The sequence below is a fragment of the Cryptotermes secundus genome, unplaced genomic scaffold (assembly GCF_002891405.2).
Source record: "Cryptotermes secundus unplaced genomic scaffold, Csec_1.0 scaffold309, whole genome shotgun sequence".
NCBI lineage: Eukaryota > Metazoa > Arthropoda > Insecta > Blattodea > Kalotermitidae > Cryptotermes > Cryptotermes secundus.
In genome coordinates, this window is record NW_019723305.1 from 115273 (window position 1) to 132357 (window position 17085).

Sequence of the window (17085 nt, forward strand, 5' to 3'; positions counted from 1 at the left end):
ACGTTACTCAGCAACAGCTGCGTATATTTGCTATTAAAAATGTGTGATCTAGCAGCAGATGTTATTTCATTGTTTGTTTCTAAGTCATTGCCTAGAAATGGGTCTGTAGTTTACAGTATTATATAGATAATGTAAATCAAAGCCTTTGCTTATACTGTATGTGACGTTCCTTATATTTAGTTATATTCTGAACTGTGGAGATCTACTGTATGAAGATGCAGTTCTCATGTTTTCAGGCTCCCGAAAGTTGGCTGCAGCATCAGTATGGCAGTAGCAAGGTAAGTAATCTTTTGATTGAATGTTTTAAAATATATTCATTTTGTGTCTTAGCTTGATCACTTAGAAATGCTGTGTAAATTGCTCATCTTTCCCTTAGCACTCAAAAATTTTGTATTTTTGCTTGTCTCTTAGTGACTGATATCTGATAGAGAGTTAAGCCTAGTCTGATTTTTAGAGCATTCATAAGGTTTGACATTTAAATTCCAGGACTGAGTCCATTTANGCACTTAGAAATGCTGTGTAAATTGCTCATCTGTCCCTTAGCACTCAAAAATTTTGTATTTTATGCTTGTCTCTTAGTGACTGATATCTGATAGAGAGTTAAGCCTCGTCTGATTTTTAGGGCATTCATAAGGTTTGACATTTAAATTCCAGGACTGAGTCCATTTACATGCATTAAAAAGCATGTATGAACATGTTTCAGCATGTTGTGTTCCTGTTCAAGGTCAATCACTTTTGTCTTGTCACTCATGCACGGTTGTGTTTAAGTTTTTGTACCGTGCAGGTTGTTGTGACACGTGATAGTGATGGAGTGAAGAGTGAACATTAATTTTTGTTCAAGATGGGCAAAACAGCTACTGAAACTTTCCAGCTGATGAAACAGGCATAGGATGACAGTGCTGTCTCTCAGACATGTGTTTTTTAATGGTAAGATTTTGGGACAGGAATGAAAATCTTGAAGATGGCAAATGCAGTGGATGACCATCAGCTGTTCAAACACCTGATATGATCAAACATTTTGGGAATTGATTCAAGCGATCATCAAATGACTTTGAATGAAAGAAAAGGAACTCAAAGTTCGCAGAATCTTAATGGAACATCTCGGAAAACAGAAGATATGCACTAGGTTGTTCTGCAATGTTTGACTGATGAATAGAAGGATCTGAGAGTACAAACTGGTCAAGAGCTTATTCAGTCTGGGTGATCAATCTTGCTTGTCTCAATTGTAATGGATGATGAGAACTGGTTTTGTAGTTTTCTTTGGTCTGTCCACATAAATGTTGGAATTATTCACTGAAGTAAAGCGTACCCATCTCCCTCTAAATCCGTACCTTTTCACCATACAAATTATCATCAGTAATACTGATATGACAATCATGTTAATCTCTGAGACAGAAGCAGTGTAGCATAGAACTGCAGACCACTGATTTGTTTAAGAAGAAAGATATGTTTGGTCCTTCCAGGCTCTTCGTAATTGGCCACATTATGCAGTTCTGGTAGATGGAGGGGATATCACAGGATCTCATGTAACTTATGTTGTTCAGAAACAGCTGGAGCTTATGAAGAACACTGAAGTAAGTATGTCGTACCTGTGGGATGTGTTACGTCTGCAGCATACACTGCACTTCTTTGATAGTAATTTAAAGTATTTGCTGAAAGGTACATTAATTACTACTGTTCAGAGCTTTTTTTGGAAATTGTAAGAAGAGAACAGAGAAGGACTCCATGGTTTTTAGTCTGCAAGCGAACTATACCAACAGAGTGACTGCCGCTTGTCAATGAAGTTAGTGCCAACTTTAGTGGATAGCGGGTGTCGCGTGGTGAGCGCAACGAATCCCCATGGCCATTAATTTCAGTTTTCTAGACTGGAGCTGCTGTTTCCTTGAAATAGCTCAATTATCCTCATGAGGCTGAGTGGATCCCATTCCAGACTCACTACTTATCAGAAAATCTAGTAGCGCTGGTGATTGAACCCAGACCTCTGGATCCTTAGCCAGAAACTCTAACCACTAGACCACAGAGTTGGTCAATAAATAACCTTGGTTTATATTCATGAGACCTTGTGTTGAAATTTCAGCCTGTAAACCACTCATTTGTCTTGTTTGTTTATTATTGTTGTTTCCCACTGTCCTTCCAGACAAGTACTGAACCCTGACCACATCCAGTGCAGTTCATTATTCATAATATTGGTATAATTTGGCACTTCTAATTTGTGCAGCTAAATGATTGTTATTACACAGATGAAAAGAGTATTGTTTGGAGCAGTGATAAGGAAACTTCAGTCCCTAAACTAGGGGTCTGATTTATGGCAGTAATTGCGGCCTCCATAGTGTAGAGGTAACATTCCCACCTCATGACTCGTAGTATGCGGGTTCAAATACCCGGCGGAGGTCGTAGAATTTTTAAGGGCGGAAAAATTCAGGGAACAAGTCCTCCGGGAAGGACTTTAAGCCGTGGGTCCCGTGTCGTAGCTTTACGGCACATAAAAGAACCTCATATCTCCAAAGGAGGTCACTGAGCCAAATTACGGACGTTTCCCGCCCAACAGCAGTCTCTTAATACCTCCAGTAGATGGGGGAAGCATTATAGATACCTCTCAGCTAGTAGAGCCATTCTCGCTGGCTGGGCGGGACTGATGGTAAGCACCAATACCGGTAGGATATAGAGACTGGTAGAAATCATAGAGGGAAGCACAGTGGACCAATACAGGTCTAGTTAGTTAGTTATTGGAGAGGGTGGGTTTCCCCATGCACTTAGACCTGTCTAAGAAGTTTTATAGGTTTCGGTTGTAGGACTGTTGCTGGGATGCAGCAGAAGCAGTGGTGATCAGCCAGTGATGCTTACCTGAACTGGTTTAATGTTGAGAGGTATGAAGGAAGATGGAAAGGAATTCATATAAAGTTTTATAAGAATATGGCAGGCATAGCTTTGACATACAGTAGAGAAACCTGGACGTTGGCATTAAGAGGTATGAGAAGAAAGATTGGTAGAGACGTGTGTTTAGAAATTCTGGCAGGAATGTCAGTTCAAAGCCAAAACAGAATGGTAAGGATAATACCTGGAAACAGGAATGTACAGTATGCATAAAACACTCCAAAATTACAAAAGAAGTAGTTTACCATTTTAGTAGAACTGGAAAATATCACATTCTAAACAAGGTTTTTAAAAATGCTGCAAGATGGAGAGCTGAACAGGAATTCTAATGATGTAGTGGGTCAATGTTCTTGTATTTTGAAGATGCTGTTGATGTATGTGTTTTTTAAGCTCTATATTAGTTTTCTCCAGTCTCCTTTTCTATACTTCGTTGCTGTTATGTCCAAATATTCTCATCCCTTTGTTGTCAAACACCATTAGGCTGTGATTTCTCTTAGGTAAAACACCCAAGTTTTATACCCATGCAAAGCAAAAGCTAGTAGATGTGTATGCATATTTGGTTAACATTTTGCTAATAGGACGTTGTTTTTGAACAGGTTCGACATCATGAAACGAAAGAGAAATTTGAATACTTTGATGGGGCACAATACATTCCACGAGAAAGGTTAAGAATTCTCTACCCAAAGGACTGAACATCAGTGAACATGAATACTTGCAGTATTTCAGTTTTGTAGAATGTAAGAATTATTGTTTCATGGTGTGACAATGAAATTTGAAAATAAAAATGTATTTTACACATTGAGAAATGCTTAATTAAATTGATTATTTTTATGAACACCTATTTGTGTTAAATATTTTATAGCATGGAATATTCTTCATTTTGTTGCAATTGATATGTTTTTAATGCTGTCAGTGTCAGTTTTATTTGCATGTGTCGTCACTGCCAGACTGGGTTTCTCCAGTGCTTTCGGTATAGACAGACAAGAAAAATGGTTATCTAATTTGTGCATAATAACAATTTTCTTTTAATATGGAACAGCATGCAGTGAAATATAATTTGAGGCATCAGCCCACCCACCGGATTTCTGGGGAAAAAAATAAAATTGAAGCAAAAGAAATATTGTGAGTATTAATAATAAAAATTAAAGAGTATGTGGACATTATTCTTATATTCCAAATACTGTAGGGCGACCAGTAAAAATAGTATTACTTTAAATGTAAGTTTGTAAGCAGATTTCCTCCCCCGCCCCTCACGGAAAAATTCATGGTGGCACAGACTATTTGAGCTATACATTGCATCATATTTATACTGAACTTGATTCTGTATATTAAAAAAAAGTCATTTTAGGACAAAATGTAGACCAGTATACATATATAACATGTAAAAACAAGAAATTCTGGGAATAACTAACCACCTACTTTCCTGTGATACAACACGGACCGCATATAAAACGATGCGCACAACTCTTCTACTGGTTTCGTTGCATGCAGACTGATGGGAGGGATTTTTGAAGTATGACAATGAGATGGGCTCAAGTGCCACAATATACAAATCAGGTTTCATAAAGACTGGTTGAGGCATTCAAAATTTAATGTGCGGGATGCACAGCACGGTGATCTAATGAAACTACTTTTATTTTTTTTTTTTTTTCAAAATAAGGAAACTAGGTCAAAAAACTGAATCTGTATGGTGGAAGTATGCAGGCTGTAAGTAATTATATTGGCAATTACTGCTTTGGCGTTACGCCCTTCTTTCTCTCCGTTCTCAGTTTATTACGAGAGTTGCCATCTTACGCTGGTAGGAAGCCAGTTGTGTTCATATTCATACTTGCAAAACAGCAGATCTGAAAGAGGTAAATTTGTCTCATGCCACAGAATAGGGAGTGCTAGCAGTGTGTTCTATGGAGAATCTTATACAGATATGAAAAAGCAACCTATGTTTGCAAAAAAGAAGAAGAACCAGTAAACTTATAGAGATATTGGGTCCAGTAATTGAGGCTAGCTCTTTCTAAGGGACCCAACAGAATAGGTGTTTTCCATCACCTGAGGATGGAAACAGATCCAGTTTCCGAAACGTCGTGTTTTTCTTAGTTATCTTAAAATCCAGGACGATGGATAAAGTCCGAAAACCCAATATCTCTGTGTGTTATACACCATCGTCAGAATCCTATAGTAACTACAGTAAACTTATGTTTAATTAAAAGTTAAGTTTTATGTCTGCCAGTTATTTCATAAGTTTCATATTTGTAACAGTTACTTTTTATTTTTTGAAAAGAAAGGTGCTTGCGGTTGGGTGTTCCAGAAAGAAAACACTGGAAGACATGACTTTTCGGAATTCCCCTCGCCCCCCGTATGGACGAGACATGACGAAATATTCATTAAAATTCTTAGTCCTGCAACGTTTGTCACAGAATTCGTGCAGTGATTATTTGATGTGCTCTTAAAACTTAATGTGATCCTACAGATGAAGTGGCAGCGAATTTCCAGATTAAGTTTAACGGGTTCCGATTTTAGAAAATCTGCTTGCCATTGAATACTGGATGAACAATTTCAGCCCGTAGATTCGGAAGCATGTATTAAAAGAGAAGGCTTTCTGCTGACTCTCAATCAGGTTTCACATCCTCACAGGTATACAGTGCGGTAAGAAACTGTACATCTTTGAGTCAACGGAAACGGAAATAGATTACGCTTCCTGCTTATAAATAACCCCCTCCCCGTGCACTTTGTCACGAAAATATTGATGTATGGAAGTACAAAGAAAGGGAAACATTTTGTGAACATATGTGGCTATTCGTGGAATCCTTTGATTACAATTTTATCTTAAGCTTTCAAAATTAGAACCGCCGAGGACTACGCCATGAAGGCTTATGGAGGAGTGGATTTTTTCTTGACCTCGGCACTAGCTTGATGTGAGTGGTCAGCTTCAGGCCCCGGGGAAAGAGCTCCCGGTACTCATTGGATAGGAGGTTGGGTGGACTCCAGAGCCAGTCGGGACGACGTGGAGAAGAGATAATTCTTGACCCTACCGGGACTCGGACGCCTACCCCTCGGTCGTCCAGCCCGTAGCCAGTCGCTATACCGAATACGCTATCCCGGCTCCTTTTGCCTTGAGGATAATTCGCACTATACAATATGTAAGCGGGTTTTCATCAATTTCGTAGTAAAATTGTATGTTTAGTCTGTGACATCCACCGAACATCCTTAGCGTTGCTGTTACCAAGGTCAGTTCTTTCCTTATACGCCAAATTGAGGATGTCATGTGTTACGAGGTGTTCGAGAGGGGATCGCCCTTTTCGATCCTCGAAATCAGTTATTTGTGGTATCTGGTCTGTTGTTAAGAAGCTAACCGCCCTACATTGGACCCATTCGTATATGTTAATGTTCTGCTTAAATGTAGCATGCTGTGTTCAAGCCATCAAAAGGACAACTGTTTCTACTCATGTGGTCCAGTGACTGGCTCCTGCTTTTCTCGATGCTTCTATGAAACAGTTTAATGCTGATACCGTTTATTCACTTTTTACCAACATATAACTTTTCTTAATCTGAAGTGTAATAATTTGTGAATAGATATTGCTTAATATACGCATGTGCCCAACGAAAGTTACAATCACGGTAAAAGTTACAGTACGTACAGCAGAATCTTGTTCCTGGCATCTAACCAAAAGCCTGGTTGTATTTCATCATAGTGCCTAACCAACCCAGACACAACATAACAGTACTGGTTGCCACGCATTTGCAGGTACAGAGTTTAATTGCCACTAAACCTGGGTCATTCTATTTATTTTGTCATTGGTGTATTAGAAGAATTGTAGCTGGTATTTTTCTCCTCTCCACAACTTCTGTTTACTGTCATATAATTCTGTTACCTTTCAAATTCTCTTTATTTTCACACGAAGATTCAAATTGAGAAGTCTGTTCCCAAATGTTCTATCAAATTACTGACTAGAACATTCTTCTGGGGTATTGCATTCTGTGTCGGTATTTCTCTGTGCTTATGTTTCGTGTGTTTGTTTTAACCTGTTAGCTAAATTTCGTTAGACTCGACGTGTAGATTACGTCATTCTGTTCTTCACTAAAAGGTTTCCGTGGAATTCCATGTCGATCTGTATAACGCCGGAAGACTGCACAACAGAAATCCTCTTCTACTATAATGCAGACTCCACCTTCATGCGGCTCACCCAGTTATCACAAATGGGTGTTCCGCGAAAGGAATTATAACGGTATACTCATTATGTCTGGGACAATATCTGGTTTGGAGAAGTGCGATATTTCTAGTTGCAAAAGACTGGAGTTATACCGTATATAGAAAAGCGTATTGTGCTTTCTTGATTTTTGTCTAGTTTATATTTCACCTTTCATAAAATTGGGTTTCAAATTTGTTTTTCATGCTGATTGTTTTGATTAAATATAACAGTTGATTTGACGCTAAGCTAGGGATATAACGTCATTTTCTTTCAAATGGCCATATTGCCACACTATCCCTCTTGCACACCACATTACGAATAGCATTGTTTAAGAAAGCAGTTTTCTGGGATGTGGCGCCATGTAGATATTGTGTTAACCGAAGTTTCGGAGGAAAACGCCTCCATTTTCAGGGTCGAAGAAAAAAAGATCCGCGAACGAGGAACCAGCGTGAGTAGGTGCTAACAGACTAACTAGTCTGAAGATGGAGGCGATACGTTACTCCGAATCGTCGGTTAATAAAATAGCTACACGGCGCCACATCCCAGAAGACTGCTTTCTTCTTAGTCACCGCCGCGAAAACCTCAAATCTTAAATATCATTTTTATTCACTTACTTTACGACGCTGTATTAGTTGCATATCGCCCGACGCCAGCTTGATATATATGTGTGTGTGCGTGTATGTCTGTATGTTTGTTCTCATAGGAGACGTACTTAACAGTGTTTGGCATGATGTTAATCGTGAAGTAGTCTCGGCGCATCATTCGACAACACATGCATATCTTCTGCATTGTAAAAGTCAGTGGTGTATTCTCTTGCGCTCACAAGGACACCGACCTCGGCGAAAACGTTGAAATAATGCAGTACCTAGTACAGAGCCGGGATAGCACTGGACGACCAAGATGTCGTAGTTCAAGTCCCGGTCGGGGCAATAATTTTCTTTTTCCAAGTCGTCCAGACTGGCTCTGGGGGTCCACCCAACCTCCTATCCAATGGGTACTGGGGGCTCTTTCCCCGGGGGTAAAGCGGCAGGGGCGTGAAGCTGACCACTCATCTCCAACTAATGCCGAGGTCAAGAAAATGTGGATCTATATATCCACTCCCCCATACGCCTTCATAGCGTAGTGCTTAATTAGTTAAGCGCAGGAACAACTTTACCTTACCTAGCACGACTTATAATTTTCAGTTGTTCTCCTGTGACGTCATGTTTTGAGTGGTTATTTGAATGAACGTGAAGGTCTGATAAATGATATATACAAGTTACAGTGAAAAAGTATGTTCCCACATGTGGTAGAAGGTTTTCGGTGGTTACGAAATCTGTTCATGTTCCCTCTCACACAGCAAGGACTGTTAACAAAGCAGTACGAGGAATTAGCTGACATTTCAACGATCAGAGCGCTGAAAGATACATACACAAACGTTCTTCAGATTATGTGTGACTTGCAGCTTTCGCGGCTACTGCATTCAAGGGTGCCTTCTCGGGTGACCAGCCTTGTCAATATGGCTTTAGTATCCGAAGTTTCTCAGACTGCCCCGTCTCCAGCAGGCAAGCACGAAGTGGCTGCCGGCTGTCCCAGCGGGGACCAGCCAAGAGCCATTCTGCTGAATGCCGCTGACATCACAAGAGTCCCTGACGATGGAGGTGACAACAATATTCGAAACGTCGGGTACCGTCCATATCCACACAACTGGGCAGCCGAGAACACTTCTTTGTGTTTTCTTATTATTTGGAGGGTGTGTCTGAAAGAAGGGGTTCAGTGCATTCAAGTATTCACTGTCATGAAGCTGCGTCTGTTTTCATCAGCATGTGTGTGGGACGCGACGTTGTCAAGATATGCAGTAGCAACGATGAAATACAGAACAGGCTTAATGCACAACGTGACATGAGGATGTGGTTTCCAAAATTACACCCGACTTGAAGACCCTTGTGTCCAGGAAGTAGGTTCACCCGTCGCCTCAGATAAGTCCAACATAACTGTTTCCAAAATGTGTGATGGATTAATTCACCTTTCTGTATAAAGGGTTGTTAAAAATAAATATTTCCAAACATATGCTTTTGTTTCGAGCGTTCCACGAAAATACTAATACTATTTTTTCCTGTGGCGCTACAGCCCCAATTTGGGCCTAGTCCTACCTCCATGAAACTCTCCGTTTCACTTCTGTTTACTAGATCTTACACAGACGGTAGGACTCCTTGGGCGAGTGATCAGCTCGTCGTAAGGCCTCTACCTGTAGACAAACACAGAAAAACGCACACAGACATCCATTCCCTGAGTGGGATTCGAACCCATGATCCTGGCTTCCGAGCGAGCGAAGACAGTGCATGCCTTAACCGCTCGGCTACCGTGACCGGCACTAATACTATACTATAATAAAATATTTAATTACAAAGGGAATTCCGCAGCTGTAAATTACTTGAACTCCAGTAGTTTAAATATAACATCGAATTGAGGCTGCAGTAATATCCGACATGGTTACATAAGAGAGGCTGTTATAAATGTAGTATATCATATATCAACCATAAACGTAGTTCGGTATCTCAAGATGAAATATTGTTATGTGAAGGATGTGGAATAAAGCGGCTGTGACAGTTCATTATGCTTCCCCACCCCCACCCCAAAATTGATGGACTGGAATAATCTGAGAAAGAATCATGACTTTTCAGGGCATGCGCAGGTAGCTGTTCGTATTCACAAATGGCTTGAACCACCAGCCTTGGTGTCAGACAAAAGATGCCGGTTGTCGTGCAATTAATTGATTAGGTTTATCGGATTCAGGTGAAGTGCATATACCGGCAATAAAGTTGGGACTGGGCTCCATACGTTGGATGACCTTGTGAAGTAGGTAATCTCAAGTACTCGCCTCCTGACTGATAAAGTAGCGGGTGACTGGATATTCAGTTCTGGTAGAAAAACGATGACTCCGCCCAGGATCGGTTGACGGCAAATGCCTTCAGCGGCCCATTGCTCTATCGATGCGGAATAAACCGTAATGCTGCAAGAAAGGTGCCTTCTGTTGGTCTTCAGCACAAACAGCACTGGGAGTGCAAGATTTTTCTCTTCTCCACAGCGTCCAGACCCGCTCTGGGAACCACCCAGCCTCCTATCCAATGGGTACGAGTGGGGGGTGGGGGTTAGCGTGTAGCTGACCACTCACCTCCGTTTAGTTTCGAGGCCAAGAAAGAGTGAAGCTCTACCTACATTCCTCCATATGTCTTAATGACATAGTGTTAAACTAATTAAGCACTGGACAACTTTACCTTTACCTGTACGAGTTAAATTCTGATCACAGTGGCAGCACGGTCTAAGGCATGAAATAACTTCGCCCGCTGAAGCACTAGAATCGTGGGTTGGAATCCCACTAGAGGTATGGATTTCTGTCCGCGAGTCTTCTGGTTTGTATTTTCCTGCGTAAGTAGCGGCCTTGCGACAGGGCTGATCACCCGTCCAAGGAGTCCTACAAACCACTACCTATAAGATCCATAGTTACTGATTAATTCTGATGGAAAACAGGCCAGAGGACCTGAAAGGCAGAAGAAGAATTAAATATAGATTGACTAAGAATGATATTATACAAAGGTCGGGTAGAATGTAGTGGCAACACCTCTATAGTTCTGAAATGACTTTATTACCTGAGGTAAACACACTTACATTCCTTCAATATAATCTCCCCCCATGTGTACCACCTTCTGCCAAATTTGTGGAAGGCGTCGTACACCATCAGCGCGTCCACTTCTGTTGATGTCCAGTAGTGACCGCCCTACAGCACGAATAATCTCCTCTCTTGCGTTGTAACGTGTCCCTCGCAGTGGTTCTTTCATTTTGGCAAAGAGATCATAATCGCACGGACTCATATTGAGTGAGTATGGCGGATGTTGCAGTATCTCCCATCGCCAGCGGCGAAGGAGATCCTTGGCAGCGTCAGCAGTATGAGCCCTTGCATTGTCATCAAAGACGATGGGGTTCGTTGCCAACAAGTGTCGTCGCTTTCTCCTGAGTGCTGGACGAAGATGATTATGCAGGAAATTGCAGTATTAGGCAGCGTTTACTGTCTGTCGTTGTGGTACATGTGGTACAGTATCACTCCAACAGTGTCATATCCCACAATGAACATCGCCTTCACATTACTCTGTGTAGGGCGCACTTTCTTCGGACGAGAAGAGCCAGGATGCTTCCATCATTCGATTGTCGCTTCAAGTGCGGTTTGTATGAGCGAGCCCAAGTTTTGTCCAGAGTGATGATCCTTCCAAGGAAGTCGTCACCTTCCCTTTGGTACTGGTCCAACAAGTCCCGTGCAATTGCATAACGTTGCCATTGTTGCACCTCGGACATTGTATGGGGTACCCAACGCGCTGCAGTTTTGCGGTATCCAAGATTATCGTGCAGAATTTGGAGCACGGTTTTGAGACATACGCCTACCTCAGCAGCTAACTCCCGCGCAGCCCATCGACGATCGACATCCAGCAAAGAAGCAAGAAGCTCAATTGTGTGGTTGTCAACATGGCGTCGTCCGAAATGGCATCCTTCCCTTCACGGAACAATTTCACCCATCGTGCCACTGTGCGATATGGCAAAGCAGCATCACCACATGCTTCTCGCAGTCCCTGATAACAGTTTTGTGCACTACGACCTCGTGCAACTTCAATTTTTATCCAGGAGCGTTGTTCTTGTTTCGTAAACATGTTGTTAGGGTGCTTGAACTGGGCTCCTGCACTTCAAGACGATGCACAATGCAACTCAATGAAACACAACCAGAGCCACTCACTGCACTACTTCAACTGAACTTCTGCTATCAGCTACAGACGGCGCTATTGCCACCTGACGCACATCTTTCATGTTAGAGCAGTGTTGCCACTACATTTTATCCAAACCTTGTATTATATTTCAGCATTGCACTGGGGCACCATTTTATATTGTAAAGTATTCCGTTTGCAATGCAACAAAGTCAGCACTTTCTTAAAAGACACTAAAATATATTTAATTAACTAAAAAGTGTTTATTAAATATTGACATTTGTCCAAGATATGTGCCATCATCTTCAGAGTCGAAGAGTAAGCCACAAGGTGGGTTTACTTGCTTCTTGCTTGGCTTCATCTCTGACCCGGAACCAAAACAATGGTGAACTTCTACCAGGCTGCATCGTCCCACATCTTAGAAGCCTGCACTCTTCATAATGTGTGACCGCCTCTGTGGTCTAGTGGTCAGAGTTCCTGGCTACTGAACCAGAGGTCCGGGTTCGATTCCCGGTGATACTAGATTTTCTGAGAGGTAGTGTTTCTGGAACGGGGTCCACTCAAACTCGTGAGGATAATTGAGGAGCTATTTCAAGGAAATAGCGGCTCCGGTCTAGAAAACCGAGATTAACGGCCGTGGGGATCCGTTGCGCTGACCACGCGACACTCTCTATCCTCTGGAGTTGGTGGCGTTCTCTCGGTCGGTATAGTTCACTTGCTGACTACAGGCCACGGAGTTTTGTTGTTGTTGTTGTTGTTCAAGATATGTAATTTTGAAATCATCCAAGCGTGTGACAAATACGTTTGATCCCAGCTAAGATAAAAACGCGAATCCCTGCAAGTCGTTTGTATAAAGTTGGCGTCGCTCTTCTCCCTGAATAATTAAAATTCGAAGCAGACGCGCCAGTACAAATACTTGCATCTGAATGGTCTGTTTACACTAACCCATGACGTCATTTAGATATCCTGGTCCATTCGCACTCCGTCGCAGAACGGCTTTCAACCGAAAAGACGACTGAAATCTAGCACACCAAAACAGTAAATCTGTTCCAAAAGTCATCCATGTCACTGCTCTCTATAAGACGAGGTACGACCCATTAGTATCAAACATTCAGGCTTCTTTCGCCAGAATACTCGACAATTTCCACCCCCAAAAGCACTGTGTTGCATTCGGTAAATTGTAATTAAATGCAAAAAATACAAAAACCATAAAATATGCTTAATTTCAATATCCAAGTTCCCTGAATAAGAATATTCATAAGTCAAAATCGTAACCAATAAATAAATTAATTCTTTCCTCCGTTGCCTTTAGTCCACAAGCGAACTATACCGACCGAGCGAACGCTGCCTGTCGGCGAAGTTAGTGCCACCTTCTGTGGATAGAGGGTGTCGCATGGTCAGCGCAACGAATCCCCATGGCCGTTAATCTCTGTTTTGTAGACCGGAAAATAAATGAATAATTATCCTAATTAAACATCAGTACACTTGGAGCCGTTGCAGTCTGTCGATGAAAATAATTACTTTCTTACCTTCAGTCCTCTCCCCCTTCCATCCTTTACTTTATCCCTTTCGTACATTTATATTCTACTTTCTTCCGTATACATTTTCCGGCCCTTTTATTTTTTGGTCTTGTCATTCCTCACTTCCTTCTTCTTTCTCCTTTACATTAGAAGAGTTTTGGCAAAACTGCCCAAAACATACAGAAGAAAATGTTGGTCGTGCTACGTACTTAATAATGTCGACGTTTTCCGCGAGATCCTCGCAAGGAAACATATCGAATCGGCTTTTATAAATTACAGTTCAATTTCTCAGAGGACACACAACGAACTGTAGGAAAAATGAGTGCGCATCATTCTAATATTCATTAAAGCCCCGTAAATATACTTTGTGCCGGTCACGGTAGCTGAGCGGTCTAAGGCATACACTGTCTTCGCTTGCTCGGAAGCCGGGATCGTGGGTTCGGATCTCACACAAGGTATGGATGCTTGGTGTGCGTATGCGTCTTTTATGCGTTTGTGTTGTCCTGTGTCCAGGCAGAGGCCTTGCGACGGGCTGATCACCTGTCCAAGGAGTTCAACCGTCTGTAAAAGTGATCGACGAAACTGAGAAATCAGCCCTATGCTCCAAAAGTGGGAGCGAAAAGGAAGAAAAAAATACTTTGTGGACAAAATGTAGAATTTTTAATGTATAATAAAATATATGGCAAAAGCTGCATTTAGCAAGAAGAAGAATCTTTTTACCAGCAAATTGGACTTAAATTTGAGAAAGAAACTGGCGAAATGCTACATTTGGAGCATCGCTTTCTATGGGGCTGAAACTTGGACACTTAGGGCAGTAGATCAGAAACACCTGGAAAGCTTCGAAATGTGGTGTTGGAGAAGGATGGAGAAGATCAGTTGGACCGATTATGTGAGAAATGAAGAAGTGTAGAGTCAGTGAGCAGAGGAATATCCTACACGAAATAAGAAAACGGAAGGCTAATTGGATTGGTCATATCTTACGCAGAAACTGCCTTCTAAAAGACGTTATTTAAGAAAAGATAGAAGGGCAGATAGAAGTGACCAGAAGACGGGGAAGAAGACGTAAGAAGATGCTGGATGACCTTGGGGACAGAAGAGGATATTTTCATTTGAAGGAGAAAGCTCTAGATCGCATCAAGTGGAGGAACTGTTTTGGAAGAGACTGTGGACCTGTCGTCTTGACAGATTACGGATGAATGAATGAATGAATAAAATATATGGGCCTATAGGTAAGTTAAATACAGGACATACAATAACCAGTTTAAACAATTAAAACACACTAGGACACTACTTATTTTCGAAATAGGTCGAAGCAGTAAACGTTCCAGATTTTGGGAGGAGCCAAGTTGTGTTGACATTTGTTAAAGTTTTGTACATATGCCTTTTATATCTGTTGAGAGGTGAGGCACGTAGCATGCGCAGACGTGAGCTTTCTTGAACTAGTCGTGGAGTTAGAGTTTAGAGTGTTACATGCTAGGACTGTGACATCCCAGCAGGCAGTACTTCTCAGTCACCGGTGTGAGGACCTCCATAACCATTGGGTTTCATGTGGAAGAAATGTCACTGACAAAAATTTAAGTTCAGTTCGTTGAAGTTTTGATTGCTTAAAACGATGAAGAACAGGAATAACGAATGTAGCTGAACTGGTTATAAATCAGTGAACCAAACTTACCTCTGGAAACGTGAAGGACTGAAGGTCGCAATAACGTATTACGAGAAGGCCGGATTAGGACCTTGTCCCGTAAGATCTACGGCAATTACGTAACCCGTGTTTTAATGGGTCACAGTAGAGAATGAGTCTGAGCTGTTGTTGGCTGTCTCACACTTTACATAAAGGTGACGTAACGTTGTCATCTGACGTCACGAATGACTCATCAGTAGCCATGGTCGCCGTGGTCATGAAGGTTGTTCGTTTGTAGTTATAATAGAGTTTTTCATATTGCAAGCGCATCCTAGGATTGAATTGGAAGTGTCCATACGTAAGAATATCATCTGACACACATTAATTTCTTCAGCAATACAGGAAATTACGTGAGGAGAATAAAGAACAATTAATTGAATACGTATACAATGTAACCAGGCCTACGAGCCGAGTCTCACTTCGTAGCAGTCTTCCCTTGCCCCGATAGCATTTGTGCGGGATGTGTTACTTCCCGTATCAGAGGGCCACAGTGACGGTTTCCGTTTACAATAATTCTTGCTGTCAGTGGGTCCAGCATGCAACCCAGTAATCACAAATACAGCTTGCAAAATTAAAAATAGCAATTTTAATTTTTATCTTCACTTTGCATGAACTGCAGTTTAATTAATGCACAAGGCCACGCCATAGCTCAAGCGGTTAGTCGCTGGCTTACCACCGCGGCGGCCTTGGTTCGATCCCGGGTCTGGTGAAGTGGGATTTGTGATGGACAAAGTGGTGTTGCAGCAGGTTTTCTCCGAGTACTTCGGTTTCCCCTGCCAGTCTTCATTCCACCAATTGCTCCACAATCACCCTCGCCTGTCATCTAGAGCTGGTACAATAGGCCAGAAATGGCCGCAGTACAAGGGACTTAGTCCCACCCCACTAGTAATAAAAATAATGAATGCACAACGAGTAAATAGGTAATATCTTAGCCAGAAAATTCCCCTATTTAGTCCCCAAAACTATGGAACGGATTTCGGTTAATTCTGGTATTTCAGATTCTATCAGAAACGTCGGCTGAGTTTGATTTTAATTCATATCGGTCAAGCATGGTCCCTACTTTATACTGCGGAGGTATAAACATGTATGGGTTTTCTCTACGCTGTTCATTGTACACATTCTGAAATTATATTCGACAAATCTCAGACGGAATGTGTACTTGCGTAGCACATCTTCCCAAAATGAAAATAATGGTATTTAATGGCTACTGTCAATAACACGTAACAACGGCAATTTCTACCATATTCATAGTTCCGAGCAAGTTCTGATTCTGTGCCGTCTGTACGTGTAGCCAGTATGAAACTAAATTACATTTAGTTGTTAGATTTTAAAGTTACACTAGATGAATATGGCATACTATACTACTCAAGATTTGTAGGAAAGGCAAGCTGCCGTTGGGAAAGCGGTCTTCATGAGCTCTGCCCAGAACCGCGTGTGGCGTTCTGAAATTCGCCTATTGTTGGATGTGTTGACAGCCATGTTTATACGTGGGGAGTTGTGTCACCTCCAGATTCATCAACTTATCGACTGATTTATAAGACTAGATTGGCGACCACAAGGTTTTAAACCCTGACTGTTCTACATAAATGTTAGAATATACAACTATAATTTTGCCTGTGGTTCTGTATAGGTGTGAAACTTGGTCTCTGACATTAAGGGAGGAACATAGACTGAGGGTGTCTGAGAACAGAATGTCGAGGAGAATATTTGGACCGAAGAGAGATGAAGTGACAGGAGGTTGAAGAAAACTGCATAATGAGGAGCTTCATAACTTGTACTCTTCTCCAAGTATAATTAGAATGATCAAATCAAGGAGGATGAGGTAGGCAGATTATGTAGCACGAATGGGGGAGACGAGGAATATGTATATGTAACCGCTCCACTGTCACTCACTAATTTAAGTATAATTAGAATGATCAGTAACAAAAGTTAATTGCAGGTAACAAGTAATACCCAAGCCAGTGGGACATAGTCACATTCTTGTTTTCAGGAATGGACTTATTCAAAATCTTGATGTTACACAGGAAGCACCCCCTATGGCTTTTCTGAGAAATTTTGTTTGCTAGTAGCACGGCGACAAACTTTGAGAATTCGAT

General features: G+C 41.6%; 1 protein-coding gene across 10 annotated transcripts in view; it reads left to right on the forward strand.

Moving 5' to 3' along the window:
- Positions 1-3705, forward strand: part of LOC111861735 — a 22170-nt gene extending 18465 nt beyond the window's left edge. For all 10 annotated transcript variants that reach the window (XM_023846555.2, XM_023846554.2, XM_023846557.2 and 7 more), the window contains 3 exons: positions 237-278; positions 1464-1574; positions 3471-3705. In XM_023846555.2, coding sequence (XP_023702323.1) covers positions 237-278; positions 1464-1574; positions 3471-3566 — 249 coding nt within the window. In that variant the 3' untranslated portion in view covers positions 3567-3705. The remainder of the gene's footprint in view (positions 1-236; positions 279-1463; positions 1575-3470) is intronic.
- The last annotated feature ends 13380 nt before the right edge of the window (positions 3706-17085 follow it).